The sequence below is a fragment of the Bombyx mandarina genome, chromosome 09, assembly GCF_030267445.1.
Source record: "Bombyx mandarina strain Sakado chromosome 09, ASM3026744v2".
Taxonomy (NCBI): domain Eukaryota; kingdom Metazoa; phylum Arthropoda; class Insecta; order Lepidoptera; family Bombycidae; genus Bombyx; species Bombyx mandarina.
In genome coordinates this window covers 3,924,520-3,952,212 of record NC_143216.1, presented here as the reverse complement: position 1 = coordinate 3,952,212, position 27,693 = coordinate 3,924,520, and the positions used below count along the sequence as shown (strand labels likewise).

General features: G+C 41.5%; 1 protein-coding gene across 1 annotated transcript in view; it reads right to left on the bottom strand.

Moving 5' to 3' along the window:
- LOC114240785 (uncharacterized) overlaps positions 1 to 27,693 on the bottom strand; it is a 124,215-nt gene that overhangs the window by 31,183 nt on the left and 65,339 nt on the right. The window contains exons 3-4 of the mRNA XM_089729679.1: positions 12,511 to 12,539; positions 10,694 to 10,730 (exon numbers count right to left, since the gene is read on the bottom strand). Of these exons, the coding sequence (XP_089585805.1) occupies positions 10,694 to 10,730; positions 12,511 to 12,539 (66 nt within the window). The remainder of the gene's footprint in view (positions 1 to 10,693; positions 10,731 to 12,510; positions 12,540 to 27,693) is intronic.

Sequence of the window (27,693 nt, the reverse complement as noted above, 5' to 3'; positions counted from 1 at the left end):
TACCTTCAATTATCAATTCAACATTATTTTTCCAACAACGCAATTAACTATAATCACGTATTATTTTCACTTTATTTGAGAAATGTTTGAGTTCGTTCCACTTAATAGGATACTTCTTAGAAATTGTGGTTGATCTAATGAATTCGACGCCTATAAACATTTATTGGGACTAACTAGAAAACCTCGTGTATAGCTGACCTCATTCCGAGACACTGAGTAAAAACTTCACCACAAGAAATTCTTGTAACAGATGTTCAAATCGATAATTATTAAGGACATTAGCTAAATTTGAGTTAATAATTCGGTTGATGGTGCAGAGCGAATTTATATTCAGAAAATGGTGTTCAGCTAATAAAATGCTAAGCAGAAGATTACCTTTTTTTTTTTTTCCACAGGAGAAAATCGCCGGATCCCCACCCGCGCGGCAGGTGGGGTATGTGGGAGTTGAACCTCACTAAAAACTCCTGCCGCTCACAACCGGCGCCCTACCTCGGACCGGGCCGGAGCCCAGTCGGGGCTATTGAAACGGCGGGACAGGGTTGACGCAGAGCACATTACATCCATCCCACCGTCCCACGGACGCCGGACCGGCGGCCGCCAGCGACACGACCACCGGTTCACTCGTTCAGCGGGCCGAGAGCCCGCTTTGATGGCGCCGCGTTACACCTTCCCCCAGAGCGGTCGGGGGAACGCGGTCTACCATCACCCGGCTTCCTACTGCGGGTGAGCGTGCAAAGCACGCCACCCCACGTCTGAGTCTCTCCCCGCACAAAACGGGCGGGACCCCTAGCTCTTAGGGGGCCAAGTCACGGATACGACCCCGGTCCCGACCCCCTGCTCGGCGGCGGCGGGTTTCTGCGTAGTGAGGAGAGCTTTGCCTCACTCGCCCCGCCGCCTCCTTCTGCGAGATGGTGCACTCGCATCGTCGAGCATAGCCTTCCATGACTCATCGCCGCCAAGCATCGACGCCACGACGCCAGGCAGCGACAAGTCAGGTCCTATCTTTGCGACCAGGACACGGCACTGCACCTCCCAAGCGGGGCAGACAGCGAGCGTATGCTCCGCCGTGTCCAGGTCGTGTCCACAATGGTGACACCTCGTCGTCAGAAGATTACCTTTAAAACATTTTCGGTTTAATTATTTGTAAGTGTACTAGAAACCATTTTCAAAAATGCTTGCTGCTAAAACTAATAGAAAATTATCTCCATTGCCCTTAATGCCAAATTTTAAGCCTTGTTGCTAGTAATATACATTATTTTGTGTAATTTTATCACAGCAATTCGTTTTTCTCAATCTTTCCACTCCATAATGATATCACAGAAATTCTAACTTTTACTTTTTTTTTTTTTTTTTTTATGATTGAAGGATTACTGGTTGCCCGGATGCCTTTCCAGTTTCACCAGGACATGTGGGCGAGCAAAGGCTCAGCCAGGAGGGGTGGGATTTGCTAACAGCTGCCCGAGCGCCTCCGAAGGAGACCTAACAGCTCAAGAGTAGCTGCTTCGCGAATGAATCTACTACCGGATCGGAATCGCGACCCGCTGAGAAGATCCGGCGAGAAACTCAGCGAGCTGATTCATGGGTTAGGTTGCACGGCGAACTCTTTGTCGAGTTCGACGAGTACGGTTACCGAGGTCCCTAAGCCTGCTCCTAGAGCTGAAGGCGTCTAGTGCAAAGGTTATTGGATCTGATGGATCCGTAAGGACGTGTCTAGGGCGTCGACGGTGACTGGCTCCTGCATGATCAGGATTCGGGGAGTAGTCAGCGGCGGCTACGATAAGGCGATTATCATGACGCATTGCCTTATCGAAGTACCGTTCCGACGCTGACTTCATGTATTTCTGTATAGATTCGAGGCCCAGGTCGTCGTGTAGGTCAACGTTCCTCACGAACCACGGAGCTCCGGCGGCTAACCTGCAAAAGCGGGATTGTAGAGATTGAAGGGTGTCTATGTGTGTGCGGGCCGCGTGAGCGAACACCACACTCGCGTAAGTCATGACGGGCCTTATGCAAGTTTTGTAAAGTGTCACCTTGTTCCGAAGGGACATTTTACTCCGCTTACAGATCATGGGGTAGAGTCTACCGAGAATAAACGCGGCACGGTCACGGACTGATTTTATATGCGGGCGGAATGTCATCGATGCATCCAGGGTAACGCCCAGGTACTTGACCTTCCTGGCCCAAGGTATGGATTGACTAAAGAGAGTAATCGGGGGTGTGAGATTCCTCCTCCTAATACGGGAGGAAATCCGTGTGGAGCTTCCCCTCTGAAATAGCACCGCAGTACTTTTCGCTGGGTTGATGTCTATGCGCCATTTTCGGAACCACTGTCCTAGGGCTAGGGCTGCGCTTTGAAGCTTCTTCGCGATTAGGGACTTGTTTCTACTGGAATAGTAAACAATCGTGTCGTCGGCGAATAAAGCTAAATGGGTCGGCAGCGACCGGGGAATATCGTTAACGAATAAGCTAAATAGGAGGGGTGAAAGGACAGAGCCTTGCGGGACTCCAGCTGTGAGAGGTCGTGGGGAGGAGCGGGTTCCCTCGACTCGATATCGAAAAGAGCGGTTCGACAAGAAGTCCCGTATGATGAGCACGAGACTATCCGGCACACCCATGTTGAATAGTTTGAAAATCAAACCGTTGTGCCGGACTTTGTCGAACGCTTTTGCGACGTCGAAGAAGAGAGCTCCCGTGTATAACGGTTTTGGTCGATTAAGCCCCACAAGAATGTGCTCCGTGAGGCGGTGCACCTGTTGAACGCATGAGTAATTTGTACGGAATCCGAATTGTTCATCGATGAGAATGCCCTTGGATGAGACGAAGTCTCTGAGGCATTTGTAGAGCAGACGCTCATACAGTTTGCCTAGAGACATGAGGAGGCTAATCGGGCGGTAGCTCGTCGGATGATTTTTTGGTTTACCGGGTTTATGTATGCCAGCAATGTATCGGCCAGCAACTCTGCTTTTTCGTCATCATCAAACGCCGCGAGTCGGCCTGAGGGGCCTACGAGGGGGGGCATAGTTACTACCGTATCCGATTTGAGAGTACGAGCTAAGCGGTAGTAAGACCTTTGGGAGGGCGCGAGTCCTTCTAAGAAATCAGACCATCTGGCATCTCGGACTTCGGCGATGCGAGACTTTACGTCGCGTTGTAGGGCACGCATTCGAATACGATTTTCCGCGGTAGGATACCTGTCGTAGGCGCGTATCGAGGCGTTCTTAGCTCTAAGGAGTTCCCTAATATCATCGGACAATTTGAAGCGGTGAAGGAAATCCTCCGCTACAACTTGTTTCGATGATCTATCTAATGTTGAGGTGATGTGTGACGTTAAGATGTCTATGGCTTCAGCGGTATCCTGAGGAGACGGGGTAGAGTCCGGGTTAAACGGGAGCGATGGTGGATCAGATTCAGCTAGGCTGATGCCCAGCGTGTGCCAATCCACCACAGTCCTCGTGACGGGAACGGAGTCGGGAGCGCGACCGAGCTTCATAACGACGGGACGGTGGTCTGAATCTAACTCTGAAACTACTTCGATCGAGTGTAAGCTCAGAGTTACGTTTTTTAATAACGCTATGTCGAGTATATCCGGGCGATGCGCGATATTTAGCGGGTAGTGAGTCGGTGTTAGCGGAGCGACGATATCGAAGGCGAGATCATCGACTAACGCGTCAAGCCGCCTGCCATTCGGGGTTGTGGTGTGTGAGTTCCACCTGATATGTTTACAATTTAGGTCGCCCGCCAGAATGACAGAGCTCCCCATGCCGAGCAGCGCCTCGATATCACTGCTTAGAACGATCTTATCCGGTGGAAGATAAACGGACGCGATAACGATCGGCGCGTGTCCCGTCAGTGAGATTCGGCACACTGATGCTTCGATATTAGCGAGCGCGGGAGGATCGAGCGGGACGCAATGCAGGGCTCTTCTATAGTAAATGACGGTACCACCACCACGAGCAGAGAGCCTGTCGTTCCTGACCATGTTATAGTTCGCGATTTTAGGGTCACGGCGTGCGGGCTTAAGTAGGGTCTCCTGCACTAAAAAGATATCAATTTGATGGTCACGCAAAAAGTCAGAAACCTGATCACGTTGATTTGCGAGACCGTAAGCGTTAAAAAATCCTATCGTTACGGATAGGGGCTTTATTCTACTTATATACGCCATTGATTACCGGCGGAGTGAGGGGAGGACGTACGTATTTAATGACGCGTATACGTCGGCGTATTCTTGCACAACGGCGATAAAGTGTTGTGCGGTGGAGGCAGCGCGAATGGCGTCGCCCAAAGCGTTAACGCGCTCAAAGTTGATCGACTGAAAGAAGTCGACCGCTAAAGCGAGATCGTCGGACGCGGTCGGAGGGCAAGTCGCGGGAGAGGGACGAGTTGCGGGGGCGGGACGAATCGCGGAGGAGGGAGTTGTAACCGTGTTCGTGTACGGCAGCGGTTTCGCCCAAGCCGAGACACTGGGCACCGGCGCCGGAGCGAACGCTGGCTTAGCCTGCGACACAGAGGGTGCCGAGGCTTTGATGTCTGGGCCGGAAGCTCGGAGGCGGTTTTGGCGGGCGACGCGGCGATTTATTTTCGGGGCTCGGGGGCATCCGCGGTAATTTGCGGGGTGACCCTGTGTACGACACAGGACGCAGCTAGGCGGTTCCGTCGCGGTTTTTTGATCGCGAGTGCAGAGGGCCGTGGCGTGATCTCCTAAACACTTGACGCATCGGGGGCGCGCGTGACAGTTACGGGAAGAATGCCCGTATAATTGGCAGTTATGGCACTGGCTAGGTGTGCCTTTCTTGTGTGGGGTTTCGACGGCGATTCCGGAAAGGCTACAGACCGTTCGGATGTTAAATATTTGCTTACCCTCGGGGGTAGGCTGGAGGGCGACGAGAACCATGTTATATGGCTCCCTTCCGCGACCTGTGTGCATGCGGTGTACGGAGTTAACCGGTAGGCCTTGTTCGAGAAGGTCGGCCTTGACTAGCTCGGCATCCAACTCTTTAGGGATGCCACGTATGACGACACGGAGTTCGCGCTCCTCCTGGAGCGTATACGTGTGGAAACTTATACGCTCCTTACGGAGGTAAGAAGAGAGGGCCCTATGGTCGTCGGGTGTTTGAACCTTAATTTGAATGCCGTTCGCGAGGTTACGGGCATTCGTGAAGTTGATCTTTTTGGCCTTAAGGGCCAGGGAAACTCGATCCCAAGCTGCCTTCTCTTGGAGGATTACCGGGGGAGGGGTCTGGGTTTTATTTTGTGCCACCGGACGCGGCGAGGGAGTAGCACGGGCTGGAGGCGCAACGGGAGTCTGAGGGCGGGGGCGCGACGCGTTCGCGGCTTTGCTAATTTTAGCGGCCGCGGGAGCTCGAGACTCCGCGGCACGCTTCTTACCCTTTTGTACCAGGGTGAATACATCCGTCGATGAGGCGGGAGCGAGGTCGACCTCCATCTCCGAGTCAGAGTCGGAGGACGAGGAGGCGGCAGGTGACATACAAGCAGGTGTTTTGGAGGGCACGACGGAGGCTGCGGATGATCGCGCTGCTGGAACGGTGGCCACGGCGGACGACGCAGCAGTTTTACTCGCCAGTATAGGCGACGCGGGAACGGCAGGCACGACGGAGGCTGCGGTGCTCGATGCAGAAGCTTTGCACGCAGGTACAGGCGACGCAGGAGCAGCGAGCTCGGCGGAGTCCACGAGAGAGCTCGCGATCTGATCGGCCTTGAAGGCCAGAAACTCTGAGGCGAGCTGTGGGTGGCGAAGTCGGAGGAATTCCGCGAATACAGCGTCCGTGATCGCTGAGTGCCCAGGTGGGGCGGCCCCGGGTCTTGAAAACACTCGCCTTGCGGCGAGGCCCCAACTTCTCGGACCTGAGCGGTTCTATTGAACACAGGTGGCGATGCGGCACGATTACTACAGGACAAAGAAAAAACACAACAAAACGGAAATAACAAAAAGAAACAGAACAATTAACCACTTCCAGGAAAACAGTTTGTCGGCAGATGTACCACGAACACAGAAACAACAAAAGGAAACAAAACAAATAAAAACTTCCAGGAAGAGCACTTAGTCGGTAGATGTACCACGAACACAGGCCGCGCGAACAATGGCCGGGCTAACAAAGACCGGGCGATCGAGTGGTCGATGAGCACGTCCGCACGTGACGGGTGCCTCTATCGGAATGGCTAACTTTTACTGTGATTGGCGCGAAAATGAGTACATAAGCCCAATGAATATATTTTGAATTATGATGAAAATAACAGGTTCCAAATTCAAATGTAGTATTATATTTTTTTTATTGTGACAATATTTATGGCCAGAATCTGTACATTTAACATTTATTTGAGAAAACTTAAAAGTTTTTTTTTTTTTTTATTTCCGTCAAAATCCAGTTTATTTAAAAAATAATATATACTTTATTTATAAAATAAACTTGCCGCGGACCACTGGTTGATATACCATTTTATTTTTGCTAGAGCTCTTTACGGTACGGATTACGGAAACGTGCCCGATGTCCCCTCGTAAATATTTACTATCGAGTCTCTCGTACGATACGGATACTTGGGCAGGTTACTGCAGCTTCCATTACATACTTCGTTTCACGTTATGTCAAAAGCAAATTGATAGTTACGGTGTGATTTTACTTGTGCGGCTTTTTATTTCAATTTAGAAACTAAATGGATTTTATGTTTACGTAATTAGCGTGTTATATTCATTGATAGCTCTCACTACTACTGACTATTTTTCTCGTGAAGTACTCGTGTACCTCTGTTTAGATGGTAAGAGATAGTTATTCCATTGCAGTTGGGATTGCGACCTCAAAGATTTGATGCTCCTACACAACGTCAGTAGACCAACAATTAAATTTAAACTATTCTAAATTGAATTAGCCTAAACGGTCAGACGAGCTCACCGAAATTCAATAATTTATAAAATCGTGATAAAAACTCTTCGAACAAAACTACTTCGTCTTAATTTGAAATCGGAACGTTTATTTCCACTTTTACCCTTTATTTTTATTTAGTTTTTTCGTTCATTTGATTTCTTTTACCAATAACTCTTTGCATATTAATTCATTACATTAATAAAATATTAATATTCCATTGATGATGCAAATATTTTGCACGTTTTTTTTTCTAATTTAAAATTTTCAACTTCAAAGTTAGAGCGTGACTGACTCCGAATATAAATCTTGGATCTTTGAAATTTATAGACATCGTCCTTTCTGCTCCTTGATTACAGATCGACCGTCGTCTATGTCAATTTGGATTTTGTAATCCTTCGGGGCCCAGAGGTCGTCTCGCACGCGGTAAACTTAACTAATTCCCTCCATCTAAAGATCAGCACATTTCAAAGACACGTCAGCTTTGTGAGTTCGAAAGTGGGTTTGTTTCAGATCAAGTTAGTAAAGTAAAGTCGTTAGAAAAATTATATTCCATAGTGGCTCATCTGCCATTACTGTTATTTGTTTTAATATTGAGGATATTAATATAGTACGATTAATTTAATCTATACTAATATTATAAAGAGGAAAGATTTGTTTGTTTGTTTGTTTCGAATAGGCTCCGAAACTACTGGACCGATTTGAAAAATTATTTTTCCATTAGAAGCCGACATTGTCCCTGATGAACATAGGCTACTTTTTTTATTTTTTATTTATTTATTTTTTTGGTTTCATGTGTGTTTTAATGTTTCCGAAGCGAAGCGAGGGCGGGTCGCTAGTTGGTATTATAAAAAAGTTAAAATAAAATAAAAAAACTAATGTATTATTTGAGCTCCAGATTGAAACTGTTCCTTTTCTGATATGTCCTCACCGTGTAGGATAATTAATGAAATAGATAAATCAATAGTTTTTGATATGTATTTCATTTGAATTTTTTTTTATTGCTTACATGGATGGACGAGCTCACAGCCCACCTGGTGTTAAGTGGTTACTGGAGCCCACAGACATCTACAACGTAAATGCGCCACCCACCTTGAGATATAAGTTCTAAGATCTCAGTATGTATTCGCTTTTCGATTATTCTGTAGCTAACTGGCAATACCAACGCCGGAAGCCGTACAAATGGCGGGAAGTTGGAGCACATTGAAGGACTCCGTCAAGTGGAAAGTGATGCCATAGTACTTATGACGGCCAGTATTATAGTCGGGTATAGATTAAGCAAGGATTTCAATTTTGTAATCCAATTCAATGATGTCAGCGTTTTTTGGTGGTTTCACGTCAAATGGTTGCTGCTAATGTTGCGTTTGTGTTACTCTTGTTGCAATCCTGTTAAAAGAACTCGTGTTGGGACAACGAGAAATCTATCTATCTAATATATAAAATTCTCGTGTCACAGTTTTCGTTGCCATACTCCTCCGAAACGGCTTGACCGATTTTGATGAAATTTTTTGTGCTTATCCGGTATCTATGAGAATCGGCCAACATCTATTTTTCATCCCCCTAAATGTTAGGGGTAGTCCACCCCTAAATTTTTATATTTATTTTTTAGACAAAATTTTTAATTTCTATTTTTTTATGATACAACATACAAAAATACATACAATCCTCAATTTTCACCCTTCTACGATCAACCCTTATTTTTTATTTACTAATTAAAAACTTTAAATTTTTTTGCGAGAATTTTGTTTTTATTTTGTCATGACGTAGAATAAAAAAAATCATATTACTCTGAAATTTTCACCCCTCTACGATCAACCCCTATTTTTCATTTGTTAATTATAAACTTTATTTTTTTTGGCAAGATTTTAATTTTAATTTTTATTTTGTCATGAATTAAAATAAAAAATCTGATGTTACTCTCAATTTTTCATCCCTCTATGATCAACCCCTATTTTTTGTTAATTATAAACTTTAATTTTTTTGGCAAGTTTTTTATTTAGTTTTATCATGACTTAAAATAAAAAAAATCATATTACTCTCAATTGTCACTCTTATACGATCAACCCCTATTTTTCCATCCGCAATAAGGTTGCAAGATGGCAATCAAATATTATAATTGTTGTACGATAAATTCTTATTCAGAGTTTATAATTTCAAGTTCCTTTAATTATGATTTTTTTTAAATTGAATTTGATCTCCCGCGCTCGCCGGTTGACTACTGATCAACTATCAATCGATCAGCTATCCCCACCAGGTGTCACCACTGATCCAGCAAACATCACGTAGTAGGGATGAGGACGAAGCCGGTCTCCTGTCTTACTTACTCACTATACATCATAGATTATACACTTAATATATTTGAGAGCTATACAATACTATACATTTTACAGCCATGTTTTGTTGGTTTTATTTGTGTATCAATAGTATGTTCAGTAGGTCTGAGAATTGGCTACTATCTATTTTTCATACCCCTAAGTGAAAAGGGTTGTCCACCCCAAACATTTATTTTTTATTTTAATTTTTTGGATATATTTTTTTGTTTATAATGAGGTATTATGTGGTTAAATGAGGTTTTTATTTCTACAGTAGAATTTCCCTAGAAATCTTATTTAAGGCAACACAACGTTTGCCGGGTCAGCTAGTACTTATATATAAAAATGAATTGCTGTTCGTTAGTCTCGCTAAAACTCGAGACCTGGTGGTAGGACCTCATGTGAGTCCACGTACCACCACCCTGCCTATTTCTGCCATGAAGCAGTAATGCGTTTCGGTTTGAAGGGCGGGAAAGCCGTTGTAACTATACTTGAGACCTTAGAACTGATATCTCAAGGTGAGTGGCGCATTTACGTCGTAGATGTCTATGGGCTCCAGTAACCACTTAACACCAGGTGGGCTGTGAGCTCGTCCACCCATCTAAGTAATAAAAAATAATAAAAAAGCAGTTTTTAATGATTATGTTAAAAGTATTGCGTTACGTGACATCTTGTTTCATGTTAGTATTATATCTTCCGAAGCATTAGCATCTTTACACATAGATGATTAATAAACTAACCTAAATTATAGAAAAATTGACTTGCATTTTCTGCAATTGTTTTCCACGTCTCAGGTCCGAGTTTGAGAAACTGTTTGGTTTCATTCGTTTTTAAGGTTTCGATGTTTATTTTTGAAATATGAAACAACAAGTTTTCCTTTCCAAGAAGTATGTGTATAAGAAAATACATTTCAGACGCAAGAATCCCTAGAAAATTCTCTGTTTACGATTTGTTTATTGTTTGAGTATATAATAGAATTTTTGGTCATTAATATCACAAGTGTGTCCTTTGTAATGTTTTTTTTTTCTTATTGCCCTTATGGGCACACGAGCACACGGCCCACCTGATGGTGAGTGGTTACCGTCGCCCATGGACTTCAGCAATGCCAGGGGCAGAGCCAAGCCGCTGCCTACAACAATGCCAGGGACAGAACCAAGCCGCTGCCTACCTAATGTGTTTTTTTTATACACCTTTTTCTCGCTAAATTATAATTTGCATAATTACTGGTGGTAGGACCTATTGTGAGTCCGCACGGGTAGGTAGCACCACCCTGCCTATTTTTGCCGTGAAGCAGTAAAGAATTCCGATTTGAAGGGTGGGAGAGCTGTTGAGAACTGAGAATTAGAAATCATGTCTCAAGGTAGGTTGTGGTATTTATATTGTTGTTGTCTACGGGCTCTGATAACGACTTAACACCATATTGGCCGTGAGCTCGTTCACTCACCTAATCAATAATTTAAAAAAACACTCGGAGGATCTTCGCTTTGTTGTTTCCTAAAAACTCACCCGTTTTCAATTTTTCCAACTGCTCCACCGGCAAATCCTGAAACAGAAACATATTCTCAATTAATAAACTAATAAATTCCCTAATTCCCTAGTCTTCGAAAGACCATGTATCTTGGTCCATTATAAAAGGGGTTGGAGATAACATTATATGGTAGAGAGACAGCATTCCATGTAGAAATATTAGGTATTCTTGTAGTACCTAGTATAGTAATAGGTATTAGGAAACATTTAAGGCTGAAATTAAATTCACCCAACTGGTTTATATTTTCCCTTTTTTATTGTTAAGCTAGTTAAGCCATGCTTTACCATATACGCCTCACTTTGAATAAATCTAAATACCAAGAAGATAATATTCTTATAGGCTACAAAATTTATTCTTGCACGCGCGATAATATTTTCCAAGCTAAATTAAGATGACTTGTTGTTTTAATAGAAATAGTTTATATTATTGTAGGTATTAGTTGTGTCTTGAACTACAAATATGCAAAGATCACGCAGTTATTGTATTCAATGACTCTGCCTCTTTATTCATTAAGCCCAATAATTATCTAATTCATATGAATCATGTCTACATTATACAGTACATTATGTTTTGAAGATGGAGTGTTGCCGACAGGTCTACATTAAAGTAATAAAATCTTATTTGCATAGTTAGAGCTGACGAAATTCCTGAGGCGAATATTAAAAATACGGCTCCGTACTTTCGTTTGACCAAAAATAGACGAATAAATGCAAAATCAAACAAAATTTAAGCTTATAGAATTTGTGAAACTAACTTCGCTGTCAAAAAATGTTTCAAAGCCAGATCACGTTTGCGATAAAAATATATTTTTAATTATGTTTTATCTGGTAAATCAATGTCTAGGATAAATCAGTTTATCGATATCATAAAAAACCAATTCCGAATAAATATTCTATCGAATGCATTATGTTCTGATTTACATAATATGTGATTTGTAATATTTCCATTTATCATTCTTTGAATAGGATAAATGGACCACAGATTAAATATCTCAGAGAGTTACTAAGGTTTTAGTAATCTACAGATATTAATACAGAGATCGACAAATACGAAATCCTTATCGATTTTTTGTTTCGCCTGAGGGATGAGATGGACAGACGAAATAAAGAATCGCCTGTCCGTTCGTGACAACCCAGTACTTAGCCCGAGGGCAATCCAATTGAAACACTTTGATCTCTTTCAACTTTTTTTATTGAACGTTGTTTTATCTAGATTAAAGCTGGCAGAGACGTTGACGCGTGTAACGGTTTCGCCAAAGACAGCGATAGTGTAGGCGGCAATCGATTTCGTGTATTTCGTTTCTTGTAATTTATTTTTTCCAAAAAAGTTACGTCGTTTTTACCGAGGGTAAAACTGAAGAGTCATTACAGACTTTTATTTAGTTACCTTATTCGGTAGATTTAATAATCAAATGTAGAACAGAAAGTAAACCTTCACAAAATTTAAAATGTTCTACTGCCTAAGCTGGGATTTTTGACTAGTGTATAGGAAACCGGAAACATAAATCGATAAAAACAAACTCGATAAAAATAAGTAGTAGGTACATCTAGATCCGAATATCTAATAAACAAAATATAATTTGGTTTAAACTCGTCGTCCGTGATCACAGAAACTGTCCCGAATTCGAATAATCGGAAATAATAAATCGTAAAACAGTAAAAGTGTTTTTAATTACGCGATATAATATGACCCGCGAAAACAGAACAAAATACTCTAAGAATCCATCCCGCTGTGAATTCAGTAACCACTGGATTAGATGAACTACTTAAGGAACAAACGAGAATTTGGTACTTACAGTTTTATTCTCCAAGGCGTCATTCGTTTCTGTAACAAACAAAATGAAACAATTATAGACCGGTTGCTAATGTTTATCGTTATGGTAGTTTCGGTTCGCCACGCAAAACACCATGAATATAACTCGAAGTGTATTCACTGGTGCTCGCAGTTGGGAAGCTGTTAACGTTAACATTTTTATTGCTGTTCTCGGTAACAAGTACTCACTTCCGAAATATGCGTACTGAAATACTTTAGGCTAGAACAATAAGTGCTTATGAACACCCGCTATATTTATATGTTCCATGGCTAATGTATAAGAGTTAATTCAGCTCCGACCTTGTCTCGAATAAAGTTTGAATATATTATTATACTCCAGTTGGTGTTAATAGTTTAATTCCAAATGAATATTTTGATACAAAATTATTGATAGAAAAGATTATATCGTCCGTATGGTGCATATATTTCCTTATTATTGACGGTGTTCAATGTTCGGGCAAAGTGGTGGTGTGATTACATTCAGTGGATCGTAGGAGGTGATTTAGATATTCACTTTTCGATCCGAATTTTATTTTAACCTGTATGCTATCGATAATCTAAATATGACACGAAATTAAAACTGGTTTTACGGTTCAATTCCCTGTTTATTATTTTAATTTTACTATTTCTGACGTTTCAGAAGAAAGGCTGTCCCAAAACAACTTGGCGTCGCTCGGTAGAGCAGGAACTGGGCGTCTTGGATATGATGCAAATGGAAGAATTTGATTCGAGCTCTAGATTCCAGCAGAGGGTAATTGGAAATAAAGAAGAAGATTTCTGAGGTTTCGAATACATTACAGTTTTCGTGGACACGAACGATTTTCGTGGTGTCTTTACTCTTAATAATAAAATGGAAATAGGGAAGGAGAAATTTAACCGTAAAATTAATGTATCTACGAAACGCTTGTACTGAACACAATAACTAGATATAATAGAACGTCTTATTACTTCAAAAATGTCGGTCAACCAATCAAACAAATAATCAGGAGCAATCTTCTACCAAAATAAAACATAGTCTGAGTACTCTAAAGTATGATGCTCAGGGTAGATTATATTTTCACTCATTTTTCCTAGTATATATTCCGCATCCATTAAGGCTAAGGTCATCGCGAGGCGCAATTAAGGTCCTTCCTTAGAAGTGTCACTTATGAAAATAAACTCGTTATCATAATCACTGAGGAAACATTGCATTAAAATTACATTACATTAAATTTTTAATTTAAATTTTAATTACATCACATTAAAAAAAAGGATACGTATGATCCCAAAAAATTAAGTGAACAATTTTCATTTTAGTTTTTTTTTTTTTTTTTTTTTTTTATGATTGAAAGTTTACTGGTGGCCCGAAGGCCTTTCCAGTTTCACCAGGACAGGTGGGCGAGCAAAGGCTCAGCCAAGAGGGGTGGGATTTGCTAACAACCGCCCGAGCGCCTCCGAAGGAGACCTAACAACTCAAGAGCAATTGTTTCGCGAATGAATCTACTACCGGATCGGAATCGCGACCCGCTGAGAAGATCCGGCGAGAAACTCAGCGGGCTGATGCATGGGTGAGGTTGCACGTCGACCTCTTTGTCGAGTTCGACGAGTACGGTTACCGGGGTCCCTAAGCCTGCCCCTAGTATTAGAGCTGAAGGCATCTAATGCAAAGGTTATTGGATCTGATGGATCCGTAAGGACGTGTCTAGGGCGTCGACGGTGACTGGCTCCTGCATGATCAGGATTCGGAGAGTAGTCAGCGGCGGCAACGATAAGGCGATTATCATGACGCATAGCCTTATCGAAGTATCGTTCCGACGCTGACTTCATGTATTTCCGAATTGATTCGAGGCCCAGGTCGTCGTGTAGGTCAACGTTCCTCACGAACTACGGAGCGCCGACAGCTAACCTGCAAAAGCGGGATTGTAGGGATTGGAGGGTGTCTACGTGTGTGCGGGCCGCGTGAGCGAACACCACACTCGCGTAAGTCATGACGGGCCTTATGCAAGTTTTGTAAAGTGTCACCTTGTTCCGAAGGGACATTTTACTCCGCTTACAGATCATGGGGTAGAGTCTACCGAGAATAAACGCGGCACGGTCACGGACTGATTTTATATGCGGGCGGAATGTCATCGATGCATCCAGGGTAACGCCCAGGTACTTGACCTTCCTGGCCCAGGGTATGGGTTGTCTAAAGAGAGTAATCGGGGGTGTGAGATTCCTCCTCCTAATCCGGGAGGAAATCCGTGTGGAGCTTCCCCTCTGAAATAGCACCGCAGTACTTTTCGCTGGGTTGATGTCTATGCGCCATTTTCGGAACCACTGTCCTAGGGCTAGGGCTGCGCTCTGAAGCTTCTTCGCGATTAGGGACTTATTTCTACTAGAATAGTAAACAGTCGTGTCGTCGGCGAATAAAGCTAAATGGGTCGGCGGCGACCGGGGAATATCGTTGACGAATAAGCTAAATAGGAGGGGTGAGAGGACAGAGCCTTGCGGGACTCCAGCTGTGAGAGGTCGTGGGGAGGAGCGGGTTCCCTCGACTCGATATCGAAAAGAGCGGTTCGACAAGAAGTCCCGTATGATGAGCACGAGACTATCCGGCACGCCCATGTTGAATAGTTTGAAAATCAAACCATTGTGCCAGACTTTGTCGAACGCTTTTGCGACGTCGAAGAAGAGAGCTCCCGTGTATAACGGTTTTGGTCGATTAAGCCCCACAAGAATGTGCTCCGTGAGGCGGTGCACCTGTTGAACGCATGAGTGATTTGTACGGAATCCGAATTGTACATCGATGAGAATGCCCTTGGATGAGACGAAATCTCTGAGGCGCTTGTAGAGCAGACGCTCATACAGTTTGCCTAGAGACATGAGGAGGCTAATCGGGCGGTAGCTCGTCGGATGATTTTTTGGTTTACCGGGTTTATGTATGCCGATAACGTCCGCTTCTTTCCACACCGCGGGCAAGATACAGTTCGCCATAGCGGCATTGAAAATAGATGCCAACATCACGATGAGTTGGACGGGTAGAAGTTTAATAACGCGGTTAGATATACCGTCGGAACCGGGAGCCTTGCGAGGACGTAGGTCTTTGATCAAGTCTTTAACTTCCATCGGGGTGACGGGTGGTAACGCATCCGAGGGTGGCAAGGAGGCTCTGCGTTCTACCTCACTGTCTACTAATTCTACATGAACAGGGTCCACGGATTGAGTGCTGGGCGTGCACTGGGTTTGCAATGTATCGGCCAGCAGCTCTGCTTTTTCGTCATCATCAAAGGCCGCCAGTCGGCCTGAGGGGTCTACGAGGGGGGGCATAGTTACTACCGTATCCGATTTGAGAGTACGAGCTAAGCGGTAGTAAGACCTTTGGGAGGGCGCGAGTCCTTCTAAGAAATCAGACCATCTGGCATCTCGGACTTCGGCGATGCGAGACTTTACGTCGCGTTGTAGGGCACGCATTCGAATACGATTTTCCGCGGTAGGATACCTGTCGTAGGCGCGTATCGAGGCGTTCTTAGCTCTAAGGAGTTCCCTAATATCGTCGGACAATTTGAAGCGGTGAAGGAAGTCCTCCGCTACAACTTGTTTCGATGACCTATCTAATGTCGAGGTGATGTGTGATGTTAAGATGTCTATGGCTTCAGCGGTATCCTGAGGAGACGGGGTAGAGTCCGGGTTAAACGGGAGCGATGGTGGATCAGATTCAGCCAGGCTGATGCCCAGCGTGTGCCAATCCACCACAGTCCTCGTGACGGGAACGGAATCGGGAGCGCGACCGAGCTTCATGACGACGGGACGGTGGTCTGAATCTAACTCTGAAACTACTTCGATCGAGTGTAAGCGCAGAGTTACGTTTTTTAATAACGCTATGTCGAGTATATCCGGGCGATGCGCGATATTTAGCGGGTAGTGAGTCGGGGTTAACGGAGCGACGATATCGAAGGCGAGATCATCGACTAACGCGTCAAGCCGCCTGCCATTCGGGGTTGTGGTGTGTGAGTTCCACCTGATGTGTTTACAATTTAGGTCGCCCGCCAGAATGACAGAGCTCCCCATACCGAGCAGCGCCTCAATATCACTGCTTAGAACGATCTTATCCGGTGGAAGATAAACGGACGCGGTAACGATCGGCGCGTGTCCCGTCAGTGAGATTCGGCACACTGCTGCTTCGATATTAGCGAGCGCGGGAGGATCGAGCGGGACGCAATGCAGGGCTCTTCTATAGTAAATAACGGTACCACCACCACGGGCAGAGAGCCTGTCGTTCCTGACCATGTTATAGTTCGCGATTTTAGGGTCACGGCGCGCGGGCTTAAGTAGGGTCTCCTGCACTAAGAAAATGTCAATTTGATGGTCTTTAGTTTTGTCTAGATTATTGTTGGTGCATAATTCTTAGAATCTATCGAATTTATAAATAAATAAAGTCTACTCGGTTTACTTTTAAAATTTTATATAAATTCTTTAATTTAGAAATTTAAACTGGTTATTTTTTTTGTTTTTTATGGCATCTGAGCCTGATTGGTTTCGACGTCGCCCAAAACACGTCATTTCGGATCCTCCCGATCCACTAACGGTACTTTTAGGTACCTCAAGCACCGGTCATTGTTCTCGTCGAACCCGTCGCTTGCGACGAAGGACTCGGCGAGTAAATTAACCCTCAGATACAGCCTACTGAGTTTCTCGCCGGATCTTCTCAATGGGTCGCGTTTCCGATCCGGTAGTAGATTCTGCGATGCACGGCTCTTGCTAGGGTTCGTGTTAGCAACGTCGTCAGGTTTGAGCCCCGTGAGCTCACCTACTAGTTAAGGTTACGCTCAAATAGCCTCTCAAGGCTATCAGCTTAATTAGGAAAAAAAACCTGATTGGGGAGTTCCATCAACGTCTCCATTTCCGTCGCGAAACAATAGTGATCCAAAGCAACAGTCCAGAGCTGTGTGTATCGATAGATTATACCAGATAAAATCTAAAATCTCGGGACCAGGACCTGAGATACCACTTAACTTGATTCGAAATAATACTGACAAAAGAGTCGATCTGACTGTCGAAAATCATGATTCCAGTGAACCGCTTGGAACTTGATAAGATAAGAATATCTATTTAAAAAAAAGAAAGTCGTGTTAGTTACACTATTTATTATCAGCACTCTAGCGCGCTGCCGAGGAGTAATAGAGCGACCGGTTGGTGGTGTATCGCGTCCCGACCCGGCAGGCCGGTTCTAGTCCAGCGGGGTATTCCGGGACACCAGCGGCACCGTCTGGGCGGCCTGACGGGCTGCCGTACCGAGACGGCCGACGTTTCAGAGCCTTCGAGGCGAATCGAGTCGGTTGGGCGTCCTTGGGATGAGCCGCGCTGTCTGGTTGTAGTGTTGACCGCGGTAACCCCCCTACCTCATCCGGGTTCTGGCCTCGGAGGGGATCGAACGTTGGGTGTAAGAGTGCAGGGGAGTCGTTTAGTGGGTGGGCCCTAAAATTCCTTGGGCCGCGGTCTGCTTTCAACACCTGCAGATCGTTGAGTCCCACATACCCCGCGCGCCCCTTAGGCGCGGGGACCTCGTAGGAGGTTCGGACCGCGGGCCGAAAAAAAATAAAATACACAACAATAACATAAGATCTCTCTACTTCGAAGTGCTGCATTGTTTATTCGTGGGATATCTCAGACGATCTCATCATCTCCGTCTAACAATGGCGCATTTCGTCATTCGATATCATTACCAGCTCCTAAAACCATAAAACTAATATTAATTACCTTTCTCGATGTTTATCTGGCTCTGTGATAAGCCTTGTTTCAAACGAATTTTAAAAAGAGCTATCTGTAATCTATTCAAAATCATAATGACTTTAATATACTCGTAATTTAATGAATTTAGTGACTACTTCCAACGACATGTGAGCCGACTTGTCTGTCTTTGATGGCCCATAAAGCTCATAGTTACCACTTATTATTCACATCAGACAATAGCTAGTAAATGTAGTCGAGAAATTAAAGATGACTATATCAAAATACAATTACAAAGGATGATCTCATTTGCTCTTGTTTTTCCGATACACAATATGCCTTGCGTTCATCAAAACCATATCAATTCAGAATATAGGTCAAAGTAACACAATGCCGACATAAAGGGCAAGGATAAGATGACTATTTGCACACTTTTAGAAATATTGAATGTTTGTCATACGTGCTAGCTGTAACAGATTCGCTTTTGAAGTTGAAGTGGTCTAGAACAAGGATGAGCAACACGCGGCCCGCCAAGCCTTTCTAAAATTTAATTTATTTTATCGACTTTCTCGAAACAATTCATTTTTCTGTTCTTTTCTTGTTTGTTTTTATCTTGCATTAAAATTTGTACATGAAGTCTTTCTCTTACTTTTTTTTTGAAGTTTTTTTTAATTCTAATATTTATTATAAATTTTCGTAAATTATTCGTAAATAAGAGATAATCTATGTACAGCCCGCCAAAATTTTTTTAAATTTAAATTGGCCCATTCATATAGCGTTACTAGCATCATTCACCGACGTACTGAATATTTTAAATTACCCTAGTACCATAGTCTTCGAGTCATTAAATTTTACTTAACAGACAAGAATCTTGTTTATAAACTAAATAACTAACAGCACCCGTAAACAAAATCGATACTTTCTTAATATGTTTTTTTCTTATATTGAATAGTGAAAGAGAAGAGTATTTACTTAATAATAAGGCACGGCCCTACTATGTCTATAGACATCAAAACACGAATTTCCTCATTTCGACGAATTAGGTTTGATGCTAATTCTGCAAATTAAGTGCGCGTCTACCGGTCTACGGAAGAAAAACAAAATTAAAAACCGCCGTTAAAGACAGAGCTCAAAGCAACGGAAGTTAATAGATGACTAGACTAGATACATTATTAAAGCTTACATTTCTAGAACGATTCCTTGCCATTTCAATTACTTCCAAAAAGAGGCTTATTTATATAATTCTCTATACCTTTTGATCCTTCAAACAAACAAATACAGACAATAACACGTTAACTTCAATACATCTATATATTAATACGTGAAGCAAAAACTTTGTATCCCTTTTTACGAAAATTGCGCCGACGGAGAAGTATGAAATTTTCCACACTTATAGAGAATATAGAGAAGAAGTGCACAATGCTAATATTTTTTTTAAATAATGCATAAATGATACATTAAATCAATAAAGAAAACATTACACACACTACATACCATGTATTTGGCGCACACACGCATGCATATTATTTATTGTCAAATTTTTGTTCTTGACGTCTGTTGTCAAATTGAGAATATATTAAATATTGTTTGTCTTTGTTAATATTTTTTATAGTGTAGTCTTGGCGAAATTTGTGATTATAGAAGTATAAAATACAATCATAATAGTGTAAAAACTTACAATTCCAATTAATTATAGTCGAATTTCGACTACTGCGGGACTTCTAGTTATAGTAAATATATACTGTCAAGTATATAAAGTTATAAATAAATAATAAAAGCTAAATCACATTTTGTATCAACCAAGCAATCAAAATAAATAGCTAACTGTGAATAATGCAATGTCCAATATGAACAAATTTCAAAGTAAATTAAAAGTTAGATGAATAATTTATACACAAATGCGCTTTGAAAATTGTACCACATTCTCTCGTTTCAAATCTTACTCAAACAGCCAAGTATGAATAAAAAAAAAAGTTACTGAATTAATAAACCGTTATTTAAAGATTAATTAGAAATAAAAAAAATGTGAAAGGCTTAATGTCAGATTTACCCGCGGATTACCGCTTTCGGTAAAAGCGAAAGTGTCATTTTCACCTGCTTTTCAACTGAACTTGAAGCCGATTATGATGTTTTCGTGAAATGTAACGAAAAAAATACTATTTAAATTCTAATAAAAATTGTGATAGCTTAGAACTGATAACTGAGAAAGAAACCGGTCATCGTTCTCGTCGAACCCGTCGCTTGCGATGAAGGGCTTGACGAGTAAACTAACCCACATACATAGCCCACTGAGTTTCTCGCCGGATCTTCTCAGTGGGTCGCGTTTCCGATCCGGTAGCAGCTTCTACGAAGCACGGCTCTTGCTAGGGTTCGTGTTAGCAACGTTGTCAGGTTTGAGCCCCATGAGCTCATCTACTAGTTAAGGTTATGCTGAAATAGCCTCTTAAGGCTATCAGCTTAGGTAGGAAAAAAATAATAATGAAAGAAAATGCCTAAATTTCAATCATGATTAATCTTAGATACGTTATGGGTTCCTACTCTGTTACTAAATTCTCAAACTACAGGAGCTGGAGGTGGATGAACAGGCTGAGTATCGGTTTTCCATCAATTACTCGAACCAGAGCGTATTTTAATTTTGTCTCTATCTCTCTCTCTCTCTCTCTGTCTTTTAGTCTACAGACGCCCACTGTTGGACATATGCCTTCCCCAAGGCTCGTTACAACAACCGGTTCTTTATGCAACCAGTGGTTTCCTGGAACCGTTAGCAAGTCATCCATCCACCTTATGAGAAACTTACCCATGCTACGACAGCGGTCACCATCCGAGAACTTTTTGACGCCCGCGGCATCTTCTTCTACTAGGAATATGTCCTTCTGCCACTCTTACAATATACCTTAACATAATGGATATGCAACAAATTTTACTGAGAAATAATGTTTAGGAATAAAAATCTGAAATTTTTTTGCTTTAACCAAAAACAAAAACAAACCAAAAGTAATTATACTGTTCCAGCTTAATTCGTCCAAATTTTACTATTGAAGGTAACAACACTATACCAACTTTACGCTTTACTGGTGGTAGGACCACTTGTGAGTCCGCAAGGGTAGGTACCACCACCCCACCTATTTCTGCCGTGAAGCAGTAATGCGTTTCGGTTTGAAGGGCGGGGCAACCGTTTTAACTATACTTGAGACCTTAGAACTTTTATCTCAAGGTGGGTGGCGCATTTACGTCGTAGATGTCTATGAGCTCCAGCAACCACTTAACACCAGGTGGGCTGAGCTCGTCCACCCATCTAAGCAATAAAAAAAAATACATTTTTATACCATCTATATATATAAAAGAAAGTCGTGTTAGTTACACTATTTATAACTCAAGAATGGCTGAACTGATTTGGCTGAAAATTGGTGGGGAGATAGCTTAGAACCAGGACAAGGACATAGGATTTTTATTACGTTCCCGAAGGACGTGACATAAAACGTGGTATAAAAAAAGGCAGTTGATAAGGAATAACAAAACGCAACTGACAGCTAAACGTAATATAGTCTATGGTTAATTATAGTAGAATTTTGAAGTTGACGTGTTTAAAACAAACTGCGTTGCGGAACAAAGTTCGCCGGGTCCGCTGGTATATTATACATACCGTATACAAATACTATATCAAGTATATTCCTCCTGTAACTTCATTCGCGTCATCGGTTTATTCGTAAATTTATTACTGGATCTGAATTTTATGGATGGCACGTTCCCTTCGATGTAGAAGAAAGCCTTCGTGATGAAACGATAAATAACAAGGGACGTTGCTCTGATAAATTATTCCTGGATACCACTATAAGCCTATTTTGTCTTCAAGTGCCGTGTAAACAAGTTTAGAATATCGATAGAATTATGTGTTTCAGCTTAAGATTCATAAGCTCATCGTAAATTTATTGAAAATCGTTTTAAAAATAAGTCTACGACGTAAACAATTTTTTGTTTGTTTGTTGTCTGATTCAGCTTTTGACATCATAATTATTCTTATAACTTCTAATAAAGCTATATTGGACGGCCGTCTGGTGTAGTGGTAAGTGACATGGTCACTACACAAGGTGGTCGCGGGTTCGAATCCCGCCAAGGGAAGATATTTTGTACGAATAATATAAAGTGTCTTTTCCAGGGTTATGGATGTATATTAAATATATGTATGTGTATAATAAAAATCTTACATTTATTTCCGTTATCTAGTACCTGTAACACAAGTTCTTTACGAACATATCACGGGACTTGGTAACGTGGCGTGGTTGTCAGTACATATTTATTATAATTATTATTATTATATATTATTATTATATTAATTCAAGAACTAACATTTTTATGTGGCGTAGAATTTGTGAATAATTCATATAAATGAAAAAATAACGGTGGTTTGCACAATATTCAAAAGTTGATGAACGCGAAACGTCGACTTTAGTGGTGGTAGGACCTCTTGTGAGTCCGCGCGGGTAGGTACCACCACCCTGCCTATTTATGCCGTGAAGCAGTAATGCGTTTCGGTTTGAAGGGTGGGGCAGCCATTGTAACTATACTTGAGACCTTAGAACTTATATTTCAAGGTGGGAGACGCATTTACGTTGTAGATGTCTATGGGCTCCAGTAACCACTTAAAACCAGGTGGGCTGTGAGCTAGTCCACCCATATAAGCAATTAAAAAAAAACACCATCGAACACGTAAACTATTAAGTGTTTAGAAAAGTATTAAATAATATCATGACAACAAATAAAGCGAGATTAAACCATAAAAATAGTTTTAATTTTGTCTCCGACTCGGGAAAATCGAAGAACCAATCAAGCAAATGAGGTTAATGCACGAACATACAACTGTTCAAATTTTACTTAAATGACGATAAATGATTATTTTCGGAATACACAAAACATACATAGCTTCGGGGCCAATAATTTATTGTCTTCCTGCAAATAGAAAAGCAATCTAGTCTCAGAGTTTATTAGTCGAACGTCTCTGTGTTGTCGCCACGTAATTTCCTGCGTCCCGCAAGCCATCGTTCCGTGGAACCGCTCAAATAGCTAGCCCTTTGTGCAGGAATGTGTTTGGTCACTGGACTGGCGGCTAATACGATCAATATATAGTTATTTGTAAAATGCCCTTAAAGGATTTTATAAACAACTAAAAGCGTTTTGCGTCGGGATAACGTTCCATAGTAAAATAACCATTTTAAAATTATAGTTGAACTAATACATTCTAATGTGATGTCATCATTGGCATTAACGACTACACATGACATGACATGCCCTTCTTCAAACAAGGCTTGTGGAGAGTATTAAGCGGTAGGCAGCGGCTTTGCTCTGCCCCTGGCATTGCTGAAGTTTATGGGCGACGGTAACCACTCACCATCAGGTGGGCCGTATGCTCATCTGCCTACAAGGGCAATAAAAAAAATCGTTTTTCCAAAAACTGAATAGGATTACATGTAAAAATAAATCCCGCGGCATTTATAAAGACTGAATTATATATTTACATAATATGTGCGTAGAGGGTAATTTTGAGCATCTACCCGTTCATGTGTCTGCATTTTATGACATTGACAATTTGAAACATAAATCTACATCTTTTTAGGTTTCGAGAAACCTACACGCAACTGCTGCCTTTTTTTTTTAACGCTGGGGAATCCATTTACGGATACCCGGTCGAGGGGGGTAAGAGACCGGGTTATGTCGGACTCCGGCGCCTCCAGAGAATTACAGGGAGAAGAAGAAGACAGGGGTCCTCCTCTTCTCCCAATTCCTGCCGGGAGACTACGCCTTGAGATAGGCGCGCGAGGCACTGCACGGCGTCAGCCACGCAAGAGCTACCCCGCAAAACCGACTACCGACTAAACCCCATCGAGCCCCACCACTCCGACTCCACGAAACCCACGGTACCGCACAGTGCGCGCCGAAACGCAACTGCTGCCTAAAAATTGTCCAATAAAACATTCCAAGCAAGTGTGTGCAAAGTTCAAGGTATGTGATATTCTTACAAATTTATAAATCCATCCATATCCCCATCATGCTATGCCAGGAATTCTCTGAGCCCATACCGCGGCATTAAATCGCGTGCCAGCCACGTTCACGAGTGCTCACAATCTTCAGTCTATTAATGATATATCCAATAACAATACTTAAAAGAAAGTATCAATATGCTTAAACTAACCACAACAGATATTATTATATACTAGTGAAATCTGGTCACGCCGCGCTGCGTTTATCGCTAAATGTATCAAAACTGTACAAAATATTCATTGTATCATTTCTTTATATCCTTTTTTTTCCTACCTATTCTAGTAACTTTGAGGAGTTATATTAGATCCTCCGGGCGAGTAGATGAGTTCACGGGGCTCTAACCTGAGGTTGCTAGTACTAGCCCTAGCAAGAGCAGTGCTTCGCAGAATCTACCATCGTATCGGAACCGCGACCCACTGAGAAGATCCGGCGAGAAACTCAGTGGGCTGTGTCTGTGGGTTACATCACCCATCGTCAGCTTACTACATTATAACAAATGTGCTCTTTTAACGTATAGGCTATTAACACTGTGAAGTTTCATCAAAATCATCATCAATGTACAATATGTTTTGCGTGAGAGAGTAACAAACATCATACCTTCTCACACAATTTCGCATTCATAATATCAGTAGGCTATACTAAATTAATGAAACTTTTGCGGGCCCAACGTTGCCAGGTCGTGACCTACTATCGTTGAAAATTGAAACTTTCAAGCCAATTTAACAAAAGATATTACGAACAAAGCGTTGGCGGCTTATGGAAAATAAATCTACATTAAAGCTCTTGAAATATAATATCATGATTATAAAAAAACTGTCATTGTATTTTTGAATGTTTTTGCTAATTGATTAATGATTGATAATCTGAGGATTTTATTATTGCTTAGAGGGGTGAACGAGATCACGGCCCAAATGGTATTAAGTGCTTATCGAAGCCCATAGACGGGAATCAATTATTGACAATCAATAAAATGGTCGAGAAAACATATGTTTTTGTCTAGAAATGAGGCCCGAGCCATAAATTTTCCTATTAGTTAAAATAGCGTTTTACTATTAATTAGCTATTAATTAAAATAGAAAGAATGTCGATCCTATCTTGAGCCACGGACTAAAAATGGAAAAAAAACAAAAAAAAACTTTTACTTCAATAATATTAAAAAAATCCTTAGAATGCCAATAAGATATTACTAATTAATAAGTAGGTAAGTGCTACAGTGAATATAAATACAAAAATATACTCTACTCATGAAATATTCTCATTACGTGCCGATATTATGAAACGATATCTAGGACTTCACTAGATGTTTGTGCCCAAAAATTGATTCCTTTCAAATTAATGTTAATACTTTGAAAACGAACAATCGTAAACAAAATTAAATTGGCAATCATCTTTTCTTCGCTGCCATTTGTTTCATAACGTTTTAAGCGGAAAAATACTATCTGTATAACTCTGATAACAAAAACAGTTAGATACTTTACTTCCAAGTTTATCGTTTGAAGAAAAATCGAACAATCTCTTTTTTATTTTGTTTGAATCGCCGTTCTTATTCAGCTTGCAATCTTGAGTTAACTGCTAAAGTGTGACTAAAGATTAATTTAAGAAAGTTACACTGCTTCATTAGGTTGTTTATAATTGGAATAATCGCTTAAGTAATCGGTTTGCATCTCGGCCCAGTTAATTTTTTCTGGACAGATATTACGCTTGCCTCATAACAAAATGGAATATTCATAATTAGCTCGCCCAATTTCCTGTAATAAGAAAGTATTACAAGAAAAAAAATCCGATTCTTAATGAGCAGTTTTGTTCATCACATTCTAATATCCCAAAGAAATTGATCGTGATGTTGATACAAGGCTAAGTTTAGAATAGAACAGTTCTCGTGGTCTGCGTCGCCCTAAGCACGCAATTACGGATCCTCCTGATCCATTAACAGTGCTTTTAGGTACCACAAGTACCGGTCACCGTCCTCGTCGAACCCGTCACTTGCGACGAAGGGTTCAACGAGTGAATTAAACCATAGACTCAGCCCATTGAGTTTCTCGCCGGATCTTCTCAGTGGGTTGCGTATTCGATCCGGTGGTAGATTCTGCGAAGCACTGCTCTTGCTAGGGCCAGTGTTAGCAACACTCCGGTAAACGTGAGTGAGAGAGTGAGATAGTGAGTTAACACTCACTGTCATTCCCCAATTATTCCGAGAGGCGTCTCGTTACGCCATAAACTTTGCGGTGCCGTTTCAAGGGCCGTGAGGCAGAAGAATTACGCAAGAAAGTTATTTCAGGAACTCGTTTCGTGAGGTCGTAAAAAAGGGGAAGAGATTATTGCCGAAAAGCTGGTCTACGTTGAATTGCAATTCGTATAATTTGAATGAAGCCCACGTGAGGTGTAATCGATGTGTGAGCCTTTTCCTAATACGCTTTTGTTAGATATTTACGATAAGTACTCACAGTCACTCATTGAGCTCTTGTCAGGGGCACAGTTAAGTCGCTGCTAATAGCTGCCTAATCCTATCATAGATGATGGTACTGCAGACGCAAAGCAGTCTTATGTTAGACAGATGCTATGATAAAATAATTTAAAAATTTATATAATATTATTAAACTTCAAATACAAATTACTCAACGTTATCAATTATTTTTGATACTTTAGAAACTAATAGAAACCCTCCTGGCGTTAATTAAGAACCACGGAATAGTTATGGAAGACCGATTTTCTAGATTATTATTATACCTACAATTTTTTTGGGTAACAACTTATACTAAGTACGATTGAAATTAATGTGAAATATATTAAAAATAACGAAGTAACTGTACTTTTACGCTATAATATCGGGCTTATTTCAGTCTCCCACTCGAAATATTGAAAATAATAACATTACAATAATAAACACGAGATTAAACTATAACAATAGTTTTATTTATGTCTACGACTCGCAAGAAGTTCTATGTACTAAAACGTATGAAGTACTTACTGATAAGTGACTTTGTGTCCTCTTACATATCGAAGGGTGAAAGACTATTTGGTATAAGCGACATTCGCTTAATACGCTACATTTATCTTTGCAATGAAAGGTGCGTTTTATTAGTTATTAACTTCAACAGCTCGATGTTTTTAATTGAACTTCAATTAAGTTTACTACTCCATTTAAATAGCTGAAGAAGTTTTTTTTTGTTATGATATTTTTTCCAAATTTTAAACTTTAAATGGGTCTCCTGTAGAGTTGCGTAAAATGTCGCTTATTAGCATTTCACCCCTCGATATAATTAATACGATTTTATTAGTTAGCTTCAGACGTATGTATGTTTGTAAAGGAATCTTTGAGCATGATTTTGACCCCCTTCAAAACGTCGGATTAACTGAAAATTTGGTATACTTATTAAGGACCGATGAAAATTCAATATTTAAAAAAAATGGGAAAAAAATTTTGAAAAAATTGAAATTCAAC